The sequence below is a fragment of the Dysidea avara genome, chromosome 1, assembly GCF_963678975.1.
Source record: "Dysidea avara chromosome 1, odDysAvar1.4, whole genome shotgun sequence".
Classification (NCBI taxonomy): Eukaryota; Metazoa; Porifera; class Demospongiae; order Dictyoceratida; family Dysideidae; genus Dysidea; species Dysidea avara.
The window spans coordinates 31544090-31567597 of record NC_089272.1 but is presented as its reverse complement, the minus strand read 5'-3'; the positions used below and the strand labels follow the sequence as shown (position 1 = coordinate 31567597).

The 23508-nt window shown below is 36.6% G+C and overlaps 1 protein-coding gene and 2 long non-coding RNA genes across 13 annotated transcripts; 1 reads left to right on the top strand and 2 right to left on the bottom strand.

Annotated features, from left to right (window-relative positions):
* Positions 1–7856: 7856 nt before the first annotated feature.
* LOC136261671 (uncharacterized) lies at positions 7857–11519 on the bottom strand. 9 transcript variants are annotated; one of them, XR_010703977.1, is made up of 7 exons: positions 11268–11519; positions 10130–10215; positions 10012–10085; positions 9796–9950; positions 9550–9745; positions 8724–8840; positions 7857–8471 (listed from the first exon to the last, which is right to left on the bottom strand). It is a non-coding gene; the product is annotated as an uncharacterized lncRNA (long non-coding RNA). The 9 variants fall into 9 exon arrangements; XR_010703983.1 differs by lacking the exons at positions 7857–8471; positions 8724–8840 and adding an exon at positions 9257–9397 and having other exon boundaries at positions 9550–9615; positions 9667–9745; positions 11268–11505; XR_010703981.1 differs by lacking the exon at positions 7857–8471 and having other exon boundaries at positions 8722–8840; positions 11268–11508.
* Positions 11520–12136: 617 nt separating this feature from the next.
* On the top strand, positions 12137–16024 carry LOC136261649 (probable outer membrane protein pmp20). Of its 3 annotated transcripts, XM_066055705.1 has the most exons (3): positions 12137–15275; positions 15323–15443; positions 15582–16024. In XM_066055705.1, exon 1 carries the CDS (start codon positions 12270–12272, stop codon positions 13497–13499), a length of 1230 nt encoding a protein of 409 aa, XP_065911777.1. In that variant the 5' UTR covers positions 12137–12269; the 3' UTR covers positions 13500–15275; positions 15323–15443; positions 15582–16024. The 3 variants fall into 3 exon arrangements, with proteins under 3 accessions (XP_065911777.1, XP_065911761.1, XP_065911769.1); XM_066055689.1 differs by having other exon boundaries at positions 15323–16024; XM_066055697.1 differs by having other exon boundaries at positions 12137–15443.
* LOC136261697 (uncharacterized) lies at positions 13578–22956 on the bottom strand. Its single transcript, XR_010703986.1, has 3 exons — positions 22840–22956; positions 20858–20929; positions 13578–13826 (listed from the first exon to the last, which is right to left on the bottom strand). It is a non-coding gene; the product is annotated as an uncharacterized lncRNA (long non-coding RNA).
* Positions 22957–23508: the final 552 nt, after the last annotated feature.

Here is a 23508-nt window from a genome sequence, read left to right as displayed (position 1 = left end):
AAAAAAGCTGTGAAATCAAAGGTGGATCATAATAATACACAAAGCCATTGCTAAAATTTATTATCATCTACATCACTGCAGCTATTTCATGGCTGCCATTTTTGATTTCACAACTTTTTCACCCCGGCTTTTAGAAGGCTGCACCCTTTTTATACAGTTTGGCTGTTTTGTGTGGATAATATTTGCATTCTGCAACTTGTCAATTAAAATTAATGTTCATTAAGGAAATTACATGTCCATAGCACGATGCCATTGTAATACTTTGTAGTTACTACTGATCAGTAGCTATTATTAGACAGTTTTCTTATCACCAATCTCTCAATGACATACAGTACAGCATATTATTTATACTAAAAAGATTACAACAGATAACATACAAAAGTGACTGGAATACATACTACTGTTGAAATGACATAATACACACTGAACAGTGATACTGCATGTTACAAAACACAATGAAAAATCATAAGATGTGTGCAGTGAGTTCAGTGATTACAACATTAATTTGCTGAGTGGATGAGTAGCTGAATCAGGGTTGATGGGTCAACCACTGAGTCACAGTTTGCTACTCACCATTAAAAGGTACTGACAAGCTATGAAAGTTTGTAAAAGTAAGCAAAACTTAATTATGTGCCCAGATGCCCTATTATTGGAGACCCATGCAGTCACAAATACAAACTCTTTATCAGTAGGTATTATACAGCTAACAAGTCTTCTAGGCTCAAAACAATACATCTGATTATAATCTACCATGCAGTCCAAAGTATCCATCTATCTATTTACTTAGTACTACTACAGCAGTGTAAGCATGCAATTGTTTATTAACTAACATCCATCAGCAACACAACACTTCACTTTCCACCTCCTATTCATTAGATTGATCGAGATACTGTAATGAAATGAAGTGTTAAGTAAAATAAAGCACTGGTTTTAATATGACACTGTTCAACTAATCTGAAAGAATTGCTTATATTCTAAAATCAAGTCATCACCCTCTCCTTCCCAGTCCTTGATCTCCAAGTGTTGACATGTCAGTAACCACATACAGAGTAAAACTAGGATGGATACCAGTGGCAGATACAGGGGGTTGCAACAATTTCCCCCCTCTGAAAAAGTGTGCACCCTAAATTTATTTACGATTTAGGTGTTAGGTGGGTAATACAATCACCAAGAGTTATATTAAATGTAAGATATTGGCCGGGACTTTCTGCTGGCCAAAACTTCACACATTTGCCTTTGAAATCGCTGGAAAATGGCATAAAAATAAGAATCTCTAAAAATAATTATTGTCTCTAAAAAAATTATTCTTTTAATGACAAGTGTTGTTTTGCTTCAAAACGTTCTGCAAAGACCTCAAATGGTGAGATTCGACAGTAAACAATGTTGCGGAGTGATTATTACTGATTCATTACCAGCTAGTTAAAACTGTAGATCTATGTAGCTATTAGGCCACTAAGCTATCAAGATTGAACTGATTCAGCCTAACAACCCCAGTTGGACTATATACGCTTCTCAGTCTGGGATCACAGTTATGGAACCTGAAACCCCCTCTAAAATTTCTAGATCCGCCACTGGATGGCTACAAAGCATTTTACTGAGTCACTGTGTAATAACTATCTAATCATAAACAGCCAAGCTGTAAAAAAAGGAGTTCGGCCCTTGAAAAGGCTATGGTGAAAAAAGATGTGAAATCCAAGGTGGCGGCCAAGAAATGGCTGTGATGGTAGGTTAATGGTAAAAATTTTAATAACGACAATTCCGGTGAATTTTGTGCCGCTTGGTCTGGCTGTTTTTGATTAGATTTCACTTCTTTTTGTATTTGTATACCCCAAAGCTGGCCTATGGCCAGCTTTGGGACTTTTTAAACTATATATTTTTCTTTACCACAGGAAAAAGAAAAAGATGAAGCAGATTTTATAAATACTTTAACTCATTCTGATTTTATCAGTAAATGTACAAATTATATATATAATGCATATATCAAGAGTTCAGTATATTATGAACTCTTGCATATATTTATTACATGTCAATTAATTCCCACAGGATAATTTGCAGCTGATCTCTCTACTGGGTGACTTGAAATGTAGCTGAACTCTCTACAGGGTGATCTGCTTGTATGTAGATGAGCTCTTTACAGGATTCTCTCTACAGGGTGACTTGACTCTAGCTGAACTCTCTGCAGGGCTATCTGTTTGTAGTTGAATTCTCTACAGGGTGATTTGTTTGCAGCTGAACTCTCTACAAGCTAACTTCTTCTAGCTGATCTGTCTACAGGGTGACTTGTTTCTAGCTGGTCTCTCTACAGGGAGATTTGTTTGTAGCTGAATTCTCTACAGGGCGATTTGTTTGCAGCTGAACTCTCTACATGGTGGTTGCTTTAATTTGTAGCTGAACTCTCTAAAAGGTGACTTCTTATAGCTGAACTCTCTACAGGGTGATCTTTTCATAGCTGAACTCTCTACAGGATGATTTGTTTGCAGCTGAACTCTCTACATGATGATTTCTTTGTAGCTGAACTCTCTACAGGGTGATTTGTTTGTAGCTGAAATCCCTACAGGTGATTTGTTTGTAGCTGAACTCCCTACAAGGTGATACTTCTAGGTGATCTCTCTACAGGATGACTTGTTTCTAACTGAACTCTCAACAGGGTGATCTGTCCATAGCTGAACTTTCTACTGGGTGATTTGTTTACAGCTGAACTCTCTACATGGTGGTTTCTTTGTAGCTGAACTCTCTACAAGGTAACTTCTTCTAGCTGCATTGATCTCTCTACAGGATGACTTGTTTGTAACTGAACTCTCTACAGGTGATTTGTTTGTAGCTGAACTCTCTACAAGGTGATACTTCTAGGTGATCTCTCTACAGGATGACTTGTTTCTAACTGAACTCTCAACAGGGTGATCTGTCCATAGCTGAACTTTCTACTGGGTGATTTGTTTGCAGGTGAACTATCTACATGGTGGTTTCTTTGTAACTGAACTCTCTACAAGGTAACTTCTTCTAGCTGCATTGATCTCTCTACAGGATGACTTGTTTGTAGCTGAACTCTCTACAAGGTGATACTTCTAGGTGATCTCTCTACAGGATGACTTGTTTCTAACTGAACTCTCAACAGGGTGATCTGTTCATAGCTGAACTTTCTACTGGGTGATTTGTTTGCAGCTGAACTCTCTACATGGTGGTTTCTTTGTAGCTGAACTCTCTACAATGTGACTTCTTCTAGCTGAACTCTTTACAGGGTGACTTGTTTCTAGCTGATCTCTCTACAGTGTGACTTGTTTCTAGCTGAACTCTCTACAGGTGATTTGTTTGCAGCTGAACTCTCTACATGGTGGTTTCTTTGTAGTTGAACTCTTTACAAGGTAAATTCTTCTAGCTGATATTTTACAGGGCATATTTGTTTGTACATAGCTGAGTTCTCTACAGGGTGATTTGTTTGCAGCTGAACTCTACATGAGAATTTCATTGTAGTTGAACTCTCTACAATGTGACTTCTTCTAGCTGAACTCTCTACAGGGTGATTTGTTTCTAGCTGATCTCTCTACAGGGTGACTTGTTTCTAGCGGAACTCTCTACAGGTGATTTGTTTGCAGCTGAACTCTCTACATGGTGGTTTCTTTGTAGCTGAACTCTCTACAAGGTGACTTCTTCTAGCTGATCTCTCTACAGGGTGATTTGTTTGTAGCTGAACTCTCTACAGGTGATTAGTTTGTAGCTGAACTCTCTACAAGGTGATACTTCTAGGTGATCTCTCTACAGGATGACTTGTTTCTAACTGAACTCTCAACAGGGTGATCTGTTCATAGCTGAACTTTCTACTGGGTGATTTGTTTGCAGCTGAACTCTCTACATCGTGGTTTCTTTGTAGCTGAACTCTCTACAAGGTAATTTCTTCTAGCTGAACTCTCTACAGGGTGACTTGTTTCTAGCTGATCTCTCTGCAGGGTGATCTGTTCATAGCTAAACTTTCTACAGTGTGATTTGTTTGCAGCTGAACTCTCTACATGGTAGTTTCTTTGTAGCTGAATTCTCTACAATGTGACTTCTTCTAGCTGAACTGTCTACAAGGTGACTTGTTTTCTAGCTGATCTCTCTACAGGGTGACTTGTTTCTAGCTGAACTCTCTACACGTGATTTGTTTGTAGCTGAACTCTCTACATGATGGTTTTGTTGTAGCTGAACTCTCTACAAGGTAACTTCTTCTAGCTGATCTTTTTACAGGACATATTTGTTTGTAGCTGAGTTCTCTACAGGGTGATTTGTTTGCAGCTGAACTCTCTACAGGGTGACTTGTTTCTAGCTGAACTCTCTACAGGTGATTTGTTTGCAGCTGAACTCTGGTTTCTTTGTAGCTGAACTCTCTACAAGGTAACTCCTTCTAGCTGATCTTTTTACAGGGCATATTTGTTTGTAGCTGAGTTCTCTACAGGGTGATTTGTTTGCAGCTGAACTCTCTACATGGGAGTTTCATTGTAACTGAACTCTCTACAATGTGACTTCTTCTAGCTGAACTCTCTACAGGGTGACTTGTTTCTAGCTGATCTCTCTACAGGGTGACTTGTTTCTAGCTGAACTCTCTACAGGTGATTTGTTTGCAGCTGAACTCTGGTTTCTCTGTAGCTGAACTCTCTACAAGGTAACTTCTTCTAGCTGATCTTTCTACAGGGTGATTTGTTTGTAGCTGAATTCTCTACAGGGGGATTTATTTGCAGCTGAACTCTCTACAAGGTGACTTCTTCTAGCTGAACTCTCTACAGAGTGATTGATTTTTTTGCAGCTGAACTCTCTACATGGTGGTAGCTTTGTAGCTGAACTCTCTAAAAGGTGACTTATTCTAGCTGAACTCTCTACAGAGTGATCTTTTCATATATAGCTGAACTCTCTACAGGATGATTTGTTTGCAGCTGAACTCTCTACATGATGATTTCATTGTAGCTGAACTCTCTACAGGGTGATTTGTTTGTAGCTGAACTCCTTACAAGGTAACTTCTTCTAGCTGATCTATCTACAGGGCGATTTGTTTGTAGCTGAGTTCTCTACAGGGTGTTTGTTTGCAGCTGAACTCTCTACATGGTAGTTTCTTTGTAGCTGAACTCTCTACAATGTGACTTCTTCTAGCTGAAATCTCTACAGGGTGACTTGTTTCTAGCTGATCTCTCTACAGGGTGACTTGTTTCTAGCTGAACTCTCTACATGTGATTTATTTGCAGCTGGACTCTCTACAAGGTGACTTTCTAGCTGAACTCTCTACAGAGTGATTGATTTTTTTTGAAGCTGAACTCTCTACATTGTGGTTTCTTTGTAACTGAACTCTCTACAGTGTGATTTGTTTGTAGCTGAACTCTCTACAGGGTGATCTGTTCGTAGCTGAACTCCCTACAAGGTAACTTCTTCTAGCTGATCTTTCTACAGGGCGATTTGTTTGTAGCTGAGTTCTCTACAGGGTGATTTGTTTGCAGCTGAACTCTCTACAAGGTAACTTCTTCTACCTGATCTTTCTACAGGGTGATTTGTTTGTAGCTGAATTCTCTACAGGGTGACTTGTTTCTAGCTGATCTCTGTACAGGGTGACTTGTTCCTGCTGAACTCTCTACAGGTGGTTTCTTTATAGCTGAACTCTCTACAAGGTTACTTGATCTCTCTACAACATGACTTGTTTCTAACTGAACTCTCTACAGTGTGATCTGTTCATAGCGGAACTTTCTACTGGGTGATTTGTTTGTAGCTGAACACTTTGCATGATTGTTTCTTTGTAACTGAACTCTCTACAATGTAACTTCTTCTAGCTGATCTCTCTACAGGGCAATTTGTTTGAGCTGAACTCTCTACATGATGGTTTCTTTGTAGCTGAACTCTCTATTAGGTACCTTCTTCTGGCTGACCTGACTACAGGGTGACTTGTTTGTAACTGAATTCCCTACAGAATAATTTGCAATGTAATATAATTGAGTAAATTATAAATGCAGCTGAATGCTTTATTAGGGTGACTGTTCTATTAGAGTATCTCGATCTCGCATTTGCTACACGTAGTTGCCTTTCGAATCATAACTCAGTGGTTTGTAATCCAATTCTTCTGTACTACTGCAAGGACTTTCTATGATGATTATTCCAGCTACATACTGATTTTCAGCTCATTGCTCTAAGCGGTTTGCCTGATAGACACGAAAACTAATAGTTTTTTATTCATAAAAATCGATCGAGTAATTTTGACACAGGTCGGGTTTTGTGTCATATCTCCGTGGTCTTTATCCCGATTCCTTTCAAACCACATAAAGGCACTCCTACGATGGTTGCTCCATCTACATAGCAATTTTCAACTGATTCCTCAAAGGATTTTACCCTGTAGGCGTGACAGACCTTCGACCTTATTTTACGCAAATAATCGGTCATAACTCCTTGAATGTTCATCGGATTCCTACCAAAGTTGGTACACAGATCCGCCTTAATGAGCCCTTTAAGTGTGCCAACTTTCAGCTCGATCCGAGCACGCATTCGTGTTTTATGGCGGATTTTGCGAAGTGTGCGAAATGAAGAAGTAGAAGAAGAAGAAAACGAAGAAATTAAAACGACATTTTGTTCGCTCGTATCTCGGAAATGACTGGAGCGATTATCTTCAAATTTGGTGTGTAGACTCCCCTTACTGGCCGACATCTCTCTAGCAAATTAGGTTCCAATCGGGTAGGGGATCACAGAGCTACATAGGTGTGAAAATTGCGTTTTCTTTCTTCCTGTTAATATACTCACGGGTGGCACGCCGGCTTCTTGGGCCGCACGACACACTACCGTGTGTCTTGATTCCAAGGACTCTTAGAAACTTTGGAATCAGGTAAACTCCAGCAAATTTAAAGGCAGGTGTGGCCTTATTCCTTCTCAACTGATCATGATGCTATCATCACTGATGAAACTATAAAAGGATGAAGTTTTTAATATACTCAAAACTGTACCTAAAATGTTTTAGAAATTTTTCAAAATTTTCACCTATTATGCTCTTCAGTGTTCCCATTATGCTTGTATTATGTGCCTAAATTAGCAACATTTCTTACAATTATCTTGTGACATTTTAATCAGTGAATTCTCTACTAGAGTGTTTCACTACAAAACGACTGTTCTATTAGAGAGAATAATGTATTTCACAGTGCTCAGTTTCCACAGTTTCCACTAACTGCTCTATTGATCTATTTTCATGGAACTAAGCTTCATATAGTTTGAAATATCCACCTATATAATTATTATGCTAGCATTATGCTGAAATAGCACACATATTAATTTTGACACAAGTCTACATGAATTTTTAACACTTATTACTTTTTACTCAGTAAGGAAGATATGACTCAATATTTAGCACATTGAAGTCATGTATTGAGTTTTTAATTGCCTTCTTTTATTGACTTTGCTGATTTTTCACCAGTTATTATCTACAAACTATTACATAATAGCAAGAGTTAATAATAAGAGAGGAGAGTGTCTAACGCTGTATAGGCCTGTACGTATCTAGAGCTTGTGGACCTGATCTTTTTGCTTCCTTCGCCAACTCCTGCAGTAACATGTTACTAACACTTGACTGTTTTATTATGTATTTTTGTATGTAGCCATCATGTATGTGTTGTGTGCACTATATTTGATACCGTAAAAAAAAAATAAAAAATATAATAAAAAAAATGTGCAGAATTTATTGCTACCCCTTCAATTTTTCCATGTGCACTGGCAAATTACCTCAAGATTGAGTAACAGTTCTAGTTTTAAGTGCAACAAGAGGAATCTTGTTTCTAATTGTCATCTAATTAGTTTAACATCACTAGTTGTAAAGACAATGGAACAAATTATTCTATCCAAATATCTGAACTAAAAATAGATTACTGAATTCTCATCAATATGGGTTTTGCAAGGGCTACTCTACATTCCATCTTCATACTGACTGAAGCTAATAAAGATTGGGCAGAAATACTAGACTGTTGTGGCAGTTGCATTGCCACTGTTTATGATTAGATTTTGCCAGAGCATTTGACAGTACCACATTACTTAAATAGGAGGGGTATAGGTATTGCTCATCATTTATTACAATGGACTAATCAATTTTTAACTTCAGTCTCATTCTCAAAGAGGTGTTGTCAATGAAAAGTTTTCTGATTGGTTTCTGCCTTATGTAGTGTTCGCCAGATCTCCATCTTGGGGATGACATCACATTGTGGTCCAGTCTTAAAGGTATTTGCTGCTTATATTACCTCCAGAGGTCACCCCTTCAAGATGTTTAAGCAACATATATCTCGTGATGTATGAGCTCATTCATTCAGTCAGTGGATTGTTAACACTTGGAATGAGCTCCCTACTGAACTGGTCACTGTACCCGGCCACCTTAAGTGTTTATTTTCAAGAGACAATTCGATAGTTTTCATATTAATATAATTATTTCATAACGCATAGTTTTATCTTAGGATCAGGAACTTTACAGGTTCTGGCCTTCCTTTTATTACCTGTAAATAATAATTATACAACCAAGTACTAAGAATAATACGAAATGCGGTTAAAATTACATCATTAATAATGAATAAATAAATAAATAAATAATTAATTAATTAATGTTTGAGAAAACTACGAGGCCTAGAGACATGAACTAAGTGGGGATAGATTCACCTGTGAATGAAGGCACAACCGTATAATAAGTACACCTGTTCATGCTGATGACTTTACCGTATATTATTCTTTTTACATACATGTAAACACACCATTTGTATGGAACTTAATCCCATATGAATTTATCCTTAACTTCCTTATTTAGATCACAGCTCCATCGTTACTTGTTTAACTGATGCTTCTTACTCATTGTTACTTTATGTATTCACCTGCAGAAGTTGAGAAAAGAAAGTATGCTCTAGCTTGTCAAATATGTCATGCGAGTTTTGCTTTGGTGTTGATAGTGTACTTGGCAATGAGACAAATTTATTTTGAGCTGTCTAGCTGAACATCTGGCTACTACGTATGTGGGAAAGTCATATGGTGTTTTTCATGAGCTGGGTAAAAACAAGACTCTCTTTTTCAATCCATTGTACTACCATGCTTTGTGTTCAAGACTCCTGAGCAAGACGGAGATTATTGGGAGTAGTTGATGGAGCATCAATGTCTGAAGCATTGAAGCTGACAATGACATAATTAACTTTATTGTTAATATGTTTTGAGTTGTGCTGTAACGCTTAATTATTTGCAAAAATAAAACAATGATAATAACTAATAGAGCAGTAAAAGCTACACTTTTGGACAGTTTTGCCTTACACAGCTTGTTAGTTTCACTTCAAAATTAATAACATTGGATTTGCAATGATACTTTAAAAAGTAGCTAACCCAATCTCAAAGCTTCAAATCTTTCTGATGACATATGCCAGATTTCTCATTTTTTCCTTTGCTGAAAACATACTACAATTATAACATTATATTTCATAAGCTCCAATTTAAGAATCCTAAATCTGATATAGCTACTCAGTGATCAGTCTATTATTTCCTTACTATTAAACTCATAGACTGTTATATTTTGGCTGTTATAAAGTACTTAGTTACCTGACTATTGACAATACCATCATAGAGTCTACAAGTGTCTTTACAGATCTGGAGTTCCTCTTTAGTCTTCAATTTTACTCTAATAATATAAACAAGTTTATTTGCATATCAACTAACGTTTGATATTAGTAGAAACTACGAGGACTTGTATGCTTCCAGTCTCCTGGATGATTTTACCGATATGATCACAGAGACGCTATGTAAACTGAAATCTTGATGGTCATTCTCCAAGGATATTGAATATACCTTGGGTCTGTAACCATTTAGAGTCAATGCCGCTGAACCATATTATTCAAATATTTTTATATTTTAACACTTTTCACCATAAAATGTATGTCACTAGTTCTCCAAAGTTTAAAGTCATTACAGCAACTACACTGAGCCTACCTTCCATGAGCCCACTATAATTATAAAAGTAAATTTGGTTAACATGACAAGGTAAGCAATAAATTTTCCAATTACCTTAACATTATACATACAGCTCCATACATTCTTTTCTTCATCCTTGTGACCTAAGAACGTGTCACCTGAGGAAGCTGTAAAAAACAGAAATGCATTGTGACTAGTATTAAGTTCTTACCTGACTACTGACAACACTATTGTCAGAGTCTCCTGGAATTCTGAACAATGTCACAGAGTTCCGTCTACCTTCTTCTCTCTCACCATCTACCAATAAACACACATCATAATAATTACCATTTAAACAAAATTTTTATTATTTTTTTCTCCACCACACTAGTAGCATTAATGACAACGTGGGTAACAGTCTCCTGGATGTTTCTGCTGATATGATTGGTAAGACCCCTACTAAGAAGCCAGCATCTCCACAGTCATTTGCTAAAGATGTTGAAAAATGCCTTGCCATGCATACAGTAACACGATGCCACTGAACCCTTAAGTTCTTTTACACTTTGTTCATAATAGTCATGATGGTAAATGTGGTATCACATTTGTGAAGGTGAAAATCTTGCCTTAGAAATTGTAGGCTTTAAGCCCGCATTCAACCTTAGTTTGGCGCATCAGGTACTACAAACACAGTTAACACACATATACACATACAAATGCACATTCATGCAAACAAACACACATACAAATACACAGACACATAGAAGCATATACATTTAAGCACACAAATACAAAGGCAACACCATGACAGGGTGTGCCCGATTAACACTGGCATATATCTGCAAGTAATGCAGTTTTAATGGTCTAGTTATAATGGTGTGATATGATCAAAATATATTTAAATGCATTCACATTTGCCCACATGGCCACAGTGTTTTGATAGTCAATGCCTATATTTTAATATTTAACACCACTGCAAAAATATCTTATATTATTATAGATGGATTAAAGTGCAAAACACAATAGGTGTGCATGGTTGAATTATTAACCTGCGATTAATACAGTTCTTATCATGATATCTTTTCCTCAACCTTCAAAACACACTACTGTACATTTTATGTATATTCATAATAGTCATGATGGTAAATGTGGGACCACATTAAATTTTGTGCAAGTGAAGATATTACCTTAGAAATTGCAGACTTTAAATATACAACATTAGCTTGGCACATCAGGGATTTCAGTTCATTTTCATATTGTTCAATCAATGTATACATGTATCTAAATTAATTTTGTCTTTAAAATGTAACACACATGAAAACATACTGTACATGCATACAAACACACATAGAAGCACACAGATTTAAACTCACAAATACAAGGGAAACACTGTGACAGGATGTGCCTGATTAACATTGGTGTGTATGTGCAAGTGATGCAGTTTTTTACTGGTCTTGTTATTTTGGTCTCATATATATATGATCATAAAAATACTTTTAAAATTGCATTCATGTTTGACCACATGACCACAGTGGTTTGATAATTTTTAACACCACTGCAAATATGTTAAATCTTATAGTATAGATGGATTAAAGTGTAAAATGCAATAGGTGTGCATGGTAAGGCAAAGAATAAGACTTCATGTTTCTTTTGGAATGAAGCTATGTAGTTAGCTAGCTAGAATACAATCATATGCATCTGCTCAAAAATGTGCACTAATACGGTATATAATTACACGTACAGTATACCTACATTGTATTCATGAGTCATATCATAATCCATCATCTGAAGTATGCATGCATATACTGTAGCTGTGTACTTATTACTATTGTCAATGCCAGGTGCTTTGATGCATTTAAATTTGTTAGCCAGCCAAAACAGTTCAGTTGCTTGCTACTGGCCTTATTATTACTCACTAAATAGTAAAACTTTACTCAGGAGTCTGACAGTAGGTACTGTTGTTAGTGCACACCAGGTACTAATGTTTGAAATGCATGAAGCATTGAAGCTAATGTAGGTGTCAGATACATAGTAAATGTTCACATATGTCTGTTAGTGAATTATGTAAATGTCAGCAAGAGTTCAGTAGTGTACAGTGATAAAAATATTTTAAGCAGTTCAACATTGTGGACAGTACACATGACCTTTGAACATTCCATAGAATGTTGTGGTAAACCCCAATTATGTGATCATTTCCTGTTTTGTAACTTATAAAATGCAGCATAGTACCAATAAAGTTTGTACAGTTTTTTTTCTAGTCTTATTATTGCTTCAAACTTGTGCAAGCTTTAAGGACATACAAACACTTATCTGTATTGCCTTAAGACACTGAGATCAGCTGCTGTTTTTTTTTTTTGTTTTTTTTTTTTAAAATCATGATGTTGCTACCAAACATTGTTATCACATCTCTGTTGCTGTTGTTGTTTTCCATTACCGGAGGTGAAGGAATAACAATCACTGTCAGTGAGAAAGGAAATCACATCCAAGATTCTGGTGATTTGATTCTGGAGGATAAAAGCTCTTCATCATGTTGTAGCACTGGCAGTTGTATTTGTCATTCTTTTTTACAAGCTCTTATTGACCTTACCAGCAATGTTATGGTCAACATAACAACCGATGTTGTATTGTCTTCAATTGTACCAGTAGCAGGCATTGAAAACATTGTCATAATTGGACATAACAACCCTACAATAAACTGTAATGCAACAGGAGGAATGCGATTTATTTCAAGCAGAAATATTACCATCTATGGTATCACCTGGGAGAGCTGTGGTTCAGAATCTAGTTTTTATTCATGGAACAGTTATCCAGCATTAGAAATATCTAATTCATCCAAGGTGGTGGTTGAATACTGCACCTTTCAGAACTCTCTAGGACAGGCACTTGTATTCAGAGATGCAATGAATGATGTGGAAATTACTCATTGCAATTTTTCCCAGAACAATTATCAAGACAATGGAGCAGTTTTACATTACTCATCTCAAACTAATGAATGTATTGGACACTATTTGTTAATTGATAACTGCAATTTCATGCATAACGGCAGAGCAGAGAGTGTAATTTTCCTTGAAGGATATGCCTGTGATTCTAGTGCACCTGTTATTATTCAAAACTCTAAATTTATTGGTAACCAAGGTTTACCCATTTATGTTACACATCACACTGTTGTAATTACTGGAAATATTTTAATCAAGGATAATAATGGAGGAGGAATCTACACTGACCACTCCAGTGTTGAATTTGCAGAAAATTCACAAGTAACCTTTAACAATAATACGGCAGATGGCAGTGGTGGAGCTATACATTCCAGTAATTACTCTACTGTCCTGTTTAAAATGGCTTCTATAATTATATTTACAGAAAATTCTGCCACATATTTTGGAGGCGGAGGAGCTATATACTCAAAATCCTACTCCAATATTTCTTTTCAAGCAAACTGTTCAGTTGTGTTTGCTGAAAATGTTGCTGGAGACAATGGTGGTGCTATTTTTTCTGCTGACTATTCTAGTATCGCATTTGATAAATACTCTAATGTAACATTTAGAAAATCATGCCACTTTGGGAGGAGCTTTGTACTCAAATGGAAATTCTATGGTGATATTTGATGCGAGCTCTAAACACAATCTAAAGTGAAATGGGAAAATCTATTATCTATTTTTGCATCTGCAAAAATAGGGTGAAATGCCAGAATTTTGCAAGACCAAGATTTTGCACTACAAATAAGTACATATTTTGCAACTAACACTATTATTTCACCAGCACAAATAGCTACTTACACAAAAATAGGAAATAGGACAGTATATACAAAATGATTAATAACGTAGCAGTGATGACATTAATCAATTTGCTCTCTCTGTAAACAGCTCTTCATCAGCTATCCTACTAGAGTGTTCATCTTTGCAGCTTTCGGCTGTCATACTTCTTCAATGTTCCTGAAATGAAAAAAGACATTAGTGATAAAACTACAAAAACAAGACACAATTTCGCAAAAACATTTCTGAAAATTCAGAATAAATCATGTTTCTGAAATTTCAGAGCTCTGAAATCTTGGACAACAAAAATGGCACTGAAAGTTCAGAACAATAAGATTTCTGAATTTTCAGAAGAAAAAGAACTGGGCTTAGAAATTTTGTGAACAAAAAATCTGAAATTGGTCAAAAGTTTCTGAAATTTCAGATGAAATACAGCTTTGAAATCCTGGACAACTAGAAGGGCTCTGGAATTTCAGAACAATAAGATTTTTGAAATTTCAGAAGAAAAGGCTGAGCTGTGAAGTTCATCAGCAAACAAAGCTTCTGAAATTTAACAAAAAGTTTCCGAAATTTCAGATTAAAAAAGAGCTCTGAAATCTTGGAAAAGGGGATCTGGAATTTCAGAACAATAACATTTCTGAAATTTCAGAAGAAAAAAAGCTGGGATCTAAACTTTGTGGGCAAAAACGCTTCTGAAATTTAACAAAAAGTTTCTGAAATTTCAGATTAAAAAAGAGCTCTGAAATGTTGGACAACAAAAGGGAACTTTGTGGGCAAAAAAAGCTTCTGAAATCTAACAAAAAGTTTCTGAAATTTAAGAGCTCTGAAATCTTAAGATAACAAAAAGGGCTCTGAAATTTCAAAAGAAAATGATCTGGGTTCTAAAAATTTCACAGCACAATATGTGAATTTTGAAAAGTTTCTGAAATTTCAGGTTAAAAAAGATTTCTGAAATACCAGAAGTAAAAGAGCTCTGAAATCTTGGGACTAAAGGGCCTTGAATTTCAGAGCAAAATGATTCCGAAAATACAATGCCATGAATGTCTTTTTCAGTAGGACTCAAAGGCTGACAACACTTTGCAAAACCGAACCTTGTCTTGACAGCATCAGGCAGTCAAGTTAGTAGAAAATTTAGTTAAGTGGAAAACTTTAATGTGTTGGAATGGTTTGGAGTCAGGCTAAAGACAGATTTAGGCTTGGTTATGCCTAATCAATACTGCCAAGCTATCATGAAGGAAAGTGAAGCCGGTTTCTGGATAATATTCGTGGCCTGAACTAAACTTTCATGATCCCTAATATACGATACTACTGTACTGTATGATAAAAAGCAGTAAAACAAGGGAGGTCAAGCTATACTAGTTAGTGCTCATTTAAGTTTTACTTGGATAGCATACAGCCTGTTAATAGTGTACTGTAACCATGACTGTAGTTCACTAGTATAGCTATACAAGTGTAAATGACCTCTTTTGTTTCACTGTCTTTTATTTCTATATGATTCCTACTTCAATCACTTTGTCCAACCTTTATTTTCAGCAACCTGACTGATGGCTGGTGAACTGACACATACTGGACCAAAGCAAAGAATGAAGCACTGCAAGACACATTATAAAAATCAATGCTGGCTATTAGGTGATAATTTTCAGAAAAATCCAAACCTTCATGATCCTTTTTTACAGCACTATCATACTGTATGCATGATAGTTTAACACTGGGAAGTTGAAACCCTCCTGCAGTTGTCACTGTATATGTAAAAAGCCTGTATAGCTTACCTTGTAGAGACTTGTGCTATGCACACAGGTTCGTAAATACAAAACTATACATACACTAACTATGCATCTAATCATACTTCATGCAACAGCCATCTCATTGAGGTACGTTCATACATTTAAGTGTGTAGCAAGATGGCATTCTATTCACAAATGTGTAACCACATAGAGAGAAAATTTTGCAGCTTCTGAACTGAGCAGACTGTTGTGAAACTCAGACATCGCTCTAATGACGGCAGGATCTGCTTTCAAATGAAGGACTGACTTTATAATGGTATAAGGAGAAGGCTGGTTGCAGCATGTCAGTTAACTTGTGCAAGTGTCTTCTTTATTTTGTGAGTCTTCACTGCTCCTCTGTCATTTCCTATTCATTGAAACGAGAAATGGATTGAGTACTGCACTGGCATCAATTGTTCGTTACACATACTCAGATATAAACTCACAGTGACACTGAGATGAGTAACACCCTTGAGTGACAACCATTATTGAATATGGAAAAGCAGTAATCTATGCCATGAAATCCTCCATGAAATGAACAATTACACATGCCAAATATAGCAAAGTAATCTATTCCATCAACTCCGCATTGAATGAACTATTACACATACCAAATATGGCAAAATGTAAAGCCGAAAGCACGTGTGAGGTATCTGCTTTATAATGTAATTTATTGTAACGTCCATTGCACTGCTGACTCACTAGTGTGGGGCTCGCTCAAGCTCACTCCAACAACAACATTGTAATGTAGTAAAATGAAACTTGATACATGTGTAAACATCATGAGTGCATATTTCTAAATGCACACAATAATAATTATATGTATCTGCATGCTGCCTTTTTTCATTGTGGTGCCGATCCGATACCGATATACCAAAAAAAACAACTGATATATGATTGTCGGTGCAGCATTATTGTATACTAGATAATTCAATATACGTCTTCCTTCACTGTTTACAGAAGTGATTAAAACATACATGAAATGATTTACGTAGCATACAGTTTTTACCTAATGTATTTCAATGGAATTTATCACAAAAACAGATTTATGCAAACAAGTCAGGTTTCACTCAGTGGGTCACAATTCAAAATGGCCTAGACCACAAAGTGATTGTAAGCTATTTAAAATTGTACGAAGTGGGTGAAGTTGAACTAATCATTGTTCCTACCCTCCTACCCAAACTAATGCATTGGTTCTCAAGCTACTCATAGACCGAGGTGGGATCGATGGTTCTTTCTATATTACTGTACCAGAGTGTGCAATAATAAGGGCTGTGAAAATTAGCTGTTTGAGAATGGAACTGGCCATACACCATTGATATGCTTCACCCTCTTCATACAATTCTAAATAGCTTGCAACCACTTCATGGTCTCAGCCATTTATAAACTAAACAGTGCAGCAGCATGTATATAAAGCTGTCAGCTAAACAAATAAGTACCATCATCGAGTCAAGACATGTGCAACCTATGTGGTGCTATAGTACCTGTCCTATCAGGCTATAACTGAAACATGGTCAACAAAGAGAAATGAATCAGTACAACTGCCATATAGCACTATATACAGCAGTCCATATGCTGTGAAGCAATATCAGCATGCTGACTTACTATGAGCAAACGTAGATGCAATGGCACCTATCTATGTGCAGAACCATTTCAGATTACACAGAGCTTGTTATGGTCAGACATCTGCCATTTTCAGCTAATGTCTAAACAATTCTTGTACAGTACTATTAAGTATGTCTGATCACACAACAGGATTGGTTAGATCATTTCCAAAACGTAATTTCAGGCCCTGAATCAATGTATTGGAAATGAAGCATTACAGATCATTACACTAAAGTGTAGCATGTATGGTCATAATTTTATTGCTTTAAATTTTTTATTTTATCAGCCTAATAGTAAAATGATGGACAACTAAACAGCAGAATGAATCATGTGTAATCTAAAGCAAAAATTATGATCAATGATCAACACATGTCCAAACTATGTGGCTGTTGTAGTACATACAAAACTGTAGAATGGTCAATTGCTATATTACAAGCAAAGATTGACTTAACATACTTCCTGACACCCAGGTTAAGTAATTTTAAACCTGCGCACCTGGTTTACTGAAATTCTTTTCATAAAAGTGTGTGTGTGTATGTGTGCGTGCGTGTGTGAGTGTGTGTGTGTGTGTGTGTGTGTGTGTGTGTGTGTGTGTATCTACCTACCTATGTTAGTCCATATTCACCCACATGAGCAAAATCGTTAAATGGTAAAAAGCAACCAGGATGTAAGAATTAAAAGCTAAATTAAGTTTCTATTAACCTTCCACACACATAAACTTTGCTCCGCAGTGGTTTCAACTCAGAGGTCTGAAATACAGGAATGGTGACTCTTCGTGAACAGTCTTCCCTTTTGGTTTTATAGACATTTAATAACTTCAACATTGAAGGCCTCTTAGGCTACCAGAGATACTGTATCCTTGGAGTTGAAAGGAGGGAGTTACATACCTTTACTTACACAAATGAAAATGTAAGGTAGCCTCAGGGCTTTCTCTAAATAATTAGCATGAGAAAACATAAGACACACTATAAAACAGTTGAAAAGATACTTCTGCGCATAAGTTGTGGTTTAACATGGTTATGCTTCGTTAGTAATGTATAGCAATGTAATTACAGAATTATAAAATAATTTACAACTTACAAATGTACTGAATTACAGTATTTACAAATCCAATTATCTAGCTAAATTAATAATAGCAATAGCATAAATAAAATCTACATGATTGATTCCTTGCCTATTTAGCTAGAATTGGAAAGTATTAATTGCATGGCCACCTGGCTTTTACAAGTAACATAACATCACCTTGTTATAATTTAGGCAAGCAGTTCATGTTATCAAGTTACAAAAGAGATGGTACTTACTCTAATAGAACACAAGGACAAACATACACACAGACAAATCAACATGCACCCAATTCTCCAGCCCAATACCAATACTTTTCCAACAGTCTATATGCTATGAAACAATACCACAATGCTATGAACGTAGTATTATGAACAAACAAAATAAGTTAAACTAGAAGAAGCATGCACCAAAATGGTAAAGCTATGCCTGTGATATAAACCTGCAGCCTATACACTGCCAGTAACCACAACAACTTCAGGGAAGTGCTATATCAGCCCATCCAGCTGAGCTGGTTGTCCTGTGGTTTGCATGGAATGCAGCTGACTTTTCCATTACATCATGGCCTTCAACATGCTGTAGTGGACTACGGAAAGCATGTAAAAGCTTGCATTAAACTTTGTGACATAGTGTAATGATGAGCATTTTATTTCATGTTGATATGTGTACATATTAATGAGTAAGCATCGTCAACAGCTGACATAATAACAAGTGAAGGTAAACAAAATGGGAGGGCAATTAATAGAAAAAGATGACGGAAAGCCAGTTGTAAAATATAATGTTATCAGTGTAAATAATGTTCACATCTCACAACATCAAATTTTCAACATAATTTAAAGCATGGCCAATAGGTGATAATTTAGCATCTGTAAAACTTAATTGTTAGTTTACAAATACTGCACAGGAACAACATGCAAGTGACCACATAATCCTTCTACTACCAACACATACAAACTGATGTTGATCCACAAGTTCATGAGAAATGAATGTGTACTCTATAGGTTTCATCACTTTAGTATTTCCCATACGTATTTATACATTTTTAACCTTGCTATTGACAGATATGTGAAAAAACTGAAAATGTTGGTGGGCTAGATAATGCGCCAACGTTAATAATAGTGGGACCAGCTAGTGAGAAATATAATATGCTAAATAAATTATAATGTACAGTATACGGAGAAGGTAGATAAAAAGTGAAAGTCTAATGTGCAGTTGGTGTAGCTCAGAACAGTAATGTATCCTTGGTCCTTTGGGGCTATTTAGTTCTTTGTCTGATGCATACATATAATGGCGCAATATAATTGATAAACTACATAAGATGTGTAATATCTACTGAACAAAAACTAAATCACATGGACCACTCTATCTCACTAGTAACAAGGATTGATAATATAATTATTTTACCATTTCGGTGGAGGTTTCAGCTGTTACAAAGAGTAAACATAAATGTGCAAATAGTTAACACATCGGTATCCATGGTAATGAAACTTTGAAAGGATAAAGCAGTAATTGAATGTGAATAAAGCTTCAAAGCCTAAAACCACTGTTACAGGTCATGCTTCTGTTTAAAAAGAACAGACAACAGCAAAGGTGGATATACTATTGTTACAGGTCATGCCGATGGGACCTTCTTTTTAAAGAACAGACAAACAGTAAAGGTGGACTAGTATGCATCAGTGCACACCTGCCTTTTGTAAAACAACAAAAGTCCATGTACAGCTAGATTTGATTTAGTTTTACATCATACAGTATCTACTTGAAACACAGTAATAACTTGTGTATAGAAGCCTACCAGAGATAGTTAATAGTCTTATTCTGCTCTTGTGCTGGTTAAAGGGACTGTAAACAAACAGTAGTGTCTCAGTTTATTTCTTGGATAGGTATAGTAGCCCAACACAGCAAATAGAGGTAGAGAAAAATGAGGAAAAACAAATGCAATGGTGCAACTGGTATGCACAAGATATTATCTCTGTTAGGTGGAGAAGTGACTCAGGGAAAATGTATCAGCTATACCATTGTTTGTTTCATGGTACTGCTAAACCAGCTTTTGTAAACAAACTTAGCTAGTCTTACTTCAGAGAAACTTTGATAGCGGAAAGCATGCACTATAGGCCGAGCTACAGACAACAATTCAACTATTGTTCTATTGTCTTCCAGCAGAAATTTCCAGCAATCTTGGAACACTACGACATTGAAAGGAGAACAGCTTGGTATTTATGAGCATGATGGCTACTAAACTGTTTAGTTTCCATTGTTCTTGGCATCTAAACACACTACAATATTTTCAAAGTACACTGAGATCAACAGCCATGACAAGATTATGACAAAAGAGTATTAAATGGTTTCTTAGTTTCTGGTGTTGAAGTTCATACTGCACCGACAAAAAATAAGTATTTAGCAGCTGGGCAACCAGTATAATACTATAGGTTATCAGAAGTTTGCTACATGCCTATCTCATTTTAAACATTTAACAATTCAAGTGATTACCTATTTTGCAGAATGCAGTAAGTGTACCAGCAGTGGTAAGGTAAGACAGATGAACTTGTTCATGCACAAAATGCTGAAGTGTCGAATATAAGCCATAGAAAGGCATGAAGTATTGTAGTGGTTCTTTTTGTACTGTAATTTTTACTCACACATCCACTGAGGGAACACAGGTCATGTGTAAATGAATAAGTGACTTATGCAGTCAACCCCTATACGACCTGTACTATAATCTAAACTTTATTTGCTAGCAAATCTAAATACTATACATAAATATTATTTAAATTATTAACATACCTGCATATATTAAAAGTGACACTTGCATCCATCGTCGACAACTTTCCAATGTTGGGTCAATGAGGAGAAGTTCTACATAATTATATACGTATATGAAACATACACTCACATACATGCACAGAAAGTATAGCATATTAATTGTGTATATAAAAGTAGCCCTTTGAACATGATATCAGATTATTTGATACAACAATATATCTGTACTACTTAGGTCCTTCAAGTCCATTGCAAACTAATCCTTTTTGGCAAGCAGATGTTTGGAACTTTCTTACCACCTATTTGTATGCAGGATTTTGAAAACTAAAAGCAAAGCAAAAACATTATACTGATACCCTTCCATTCAAAACTTAAACTGAAACCTGTCTTAGTGGCCATTTGTTCTCACTTTAAAGGCCAACTTAAAAGAATATGCTTAGTACATATGCCAATCCACCTGTCTACAACAGCAAAGGCAAAAATTGGCCTGATTACATACAAACAGGTTCCATTGCTAGGCTTGGGGTGAAGTACATTGGTACTTGTCTTGAGTGCACTTAAGCACACCCTTTAGAGTACAATGAAGCCCTTTCATATATGTGACCGGATTTGCAAAAAGGGGTCTTCCACACACATCCAATTTACAAACGTTGGCAATTTTATAACTTGAAATTGGAAAAAGTTGTTGCCTTGAAATGTGGACAGTAGGGAGTACCAACATAGGGTAAGGGGTGGAGAAAATTGTAGGTTTGTATCTTTCTTGAACACAATGTTATGATCTTCCAAGTTCATAGAATTGGATGTGTGTGGAAGACCCCTTTTCGCAAATCCGGTCACATATGTGCATATACATGTGAAATGCAGAAGCTGACATTGGAATTAATGGTCAAAGTGCAATAAGGTCTGACCTTAGTCCCTTTACTTCTGAGGCAAGTACACAAAAAATTAGGAATTTTCAACTAGAGTAGGGACCATAGCACATCGATAAAAAGTAGCACAGTAGGGCTATAGGCATTAATATCGTGCACTATTCCAGCTTGTTTCAGTGCTATTTATCGATGTGCGATGGTCCCTACTCTAGTACAAAGCAATGTCGAACAGTGAAAAAATCCAGCCCGTAGCTTTAGCCATTATCGAGTTACGCTTGTCTGAAGGCATCAATCAGTCAGTTACTCAGTGAAAATTCTGTTAATAATTTTAAAATTCTGTAGCAACTTGTTGAAAGTGTTTTGGGTTGATCTGAAGAATTGTTTCGGCCTAACCAATACTACTTCATCGTCATTATCAGTTGCTACATGCTTATGGTGAACATAATATTCCTGGTTATGCAGTCAGGGAAACCTCAGTATGCTATGTCAAAGCAAATATTTTATCATACCAGCACAACCACTCTCAATCTACTAACTTCTTTGTACATAACGAGCCAAAGGTACACAAAAGTACAATGAATAGTTGCATTTTTTACAAGGATCAAAGCATGCTAAGAATGTCAAGGATATTCCATTGAATAGACAATAAAATTGGCTTCCTGCATGTACAGTGTTTGCTGATTAAGCTACCTGTATTTAACACTCTCTTTTTATCTCATATCAACACCTTCCCCAGACTGAACTCCTGCTACTATCCAAGGAATTTCAACAATGGGGATGTATTCTGTGTCCAGCATGAATGCAATAAAAATAAGATAGGTCATCAATCTTCCTTGTTCCCATACCAGCATACCCATGGTCTAAGTCTTCAGACTCTTGTCTGAAAGACTACTTCATACCAGGGGATCTTTCTCTTCGTCTATCAATCTGACCCATTAATAGTGTAGGTCTTGCTAGGGCTCCTATACTGTGCACCCAGTGCATAGTACCACTGAGTCGAGAGGGGCGCGTAACCTCTATACTGAATCTATGCTATTACGCTACTAAAATACTGAGTGAGATGCTATCATTTCATTTACAGTAGTTAGCTTATCGTGAAGCAGATAAAAACAACAACAACAAAGCAAAACACTATACCTTCAGCCGGTTCAGCACCACTACGCGACTTATCCACGGCTTCCACGCCAACAACCTCTGCATCATTACTTCTTTGTCCCTCACCTCGCCGAGCTAAACCCAAATTAGCTCACGTGCTTAATTGCATTAACTAGCGGCGCCAGTCTTTTGAAGCCGGGTGGAGCCATACTAGTGTCAAACGAGGTGTCAACCAAGGTTTAGTCTTTATTTCAAAGTTCTGCAGCTTAATAAAGCCACTCACTCACTCACTCACTCACTCTCACTCATTCACTCTCACTCACTCTCACTCACTCTCACTCATTCACTCTCACTCACTCACTCTCACTCACTCATCGAGTCTCGCTCACTCTCACTCATTCACTCTCACTCATTCACTCTCACTCATTCACTCTCACTCATTCACTCTCACTCATTCGCTCTCACTCATTCACTCTCACTCATTCACTCTCACTCACTCTCACTCAGTCATCGAGTCTCACTCACTCTCACTCATTCACTCTCACTCACTCTCACCGAGTCTCACTCACTCTCACTCACTCATCGAGTCTCACTCACTCTCACTCATTCACTCTCACTCATTCACTTTCACTCATTCACTCTCACTCATTTACACTCACTCACTCATCGAGTCTCACTCACTCTCACTCAATCATCGAGTCTCACTCACTC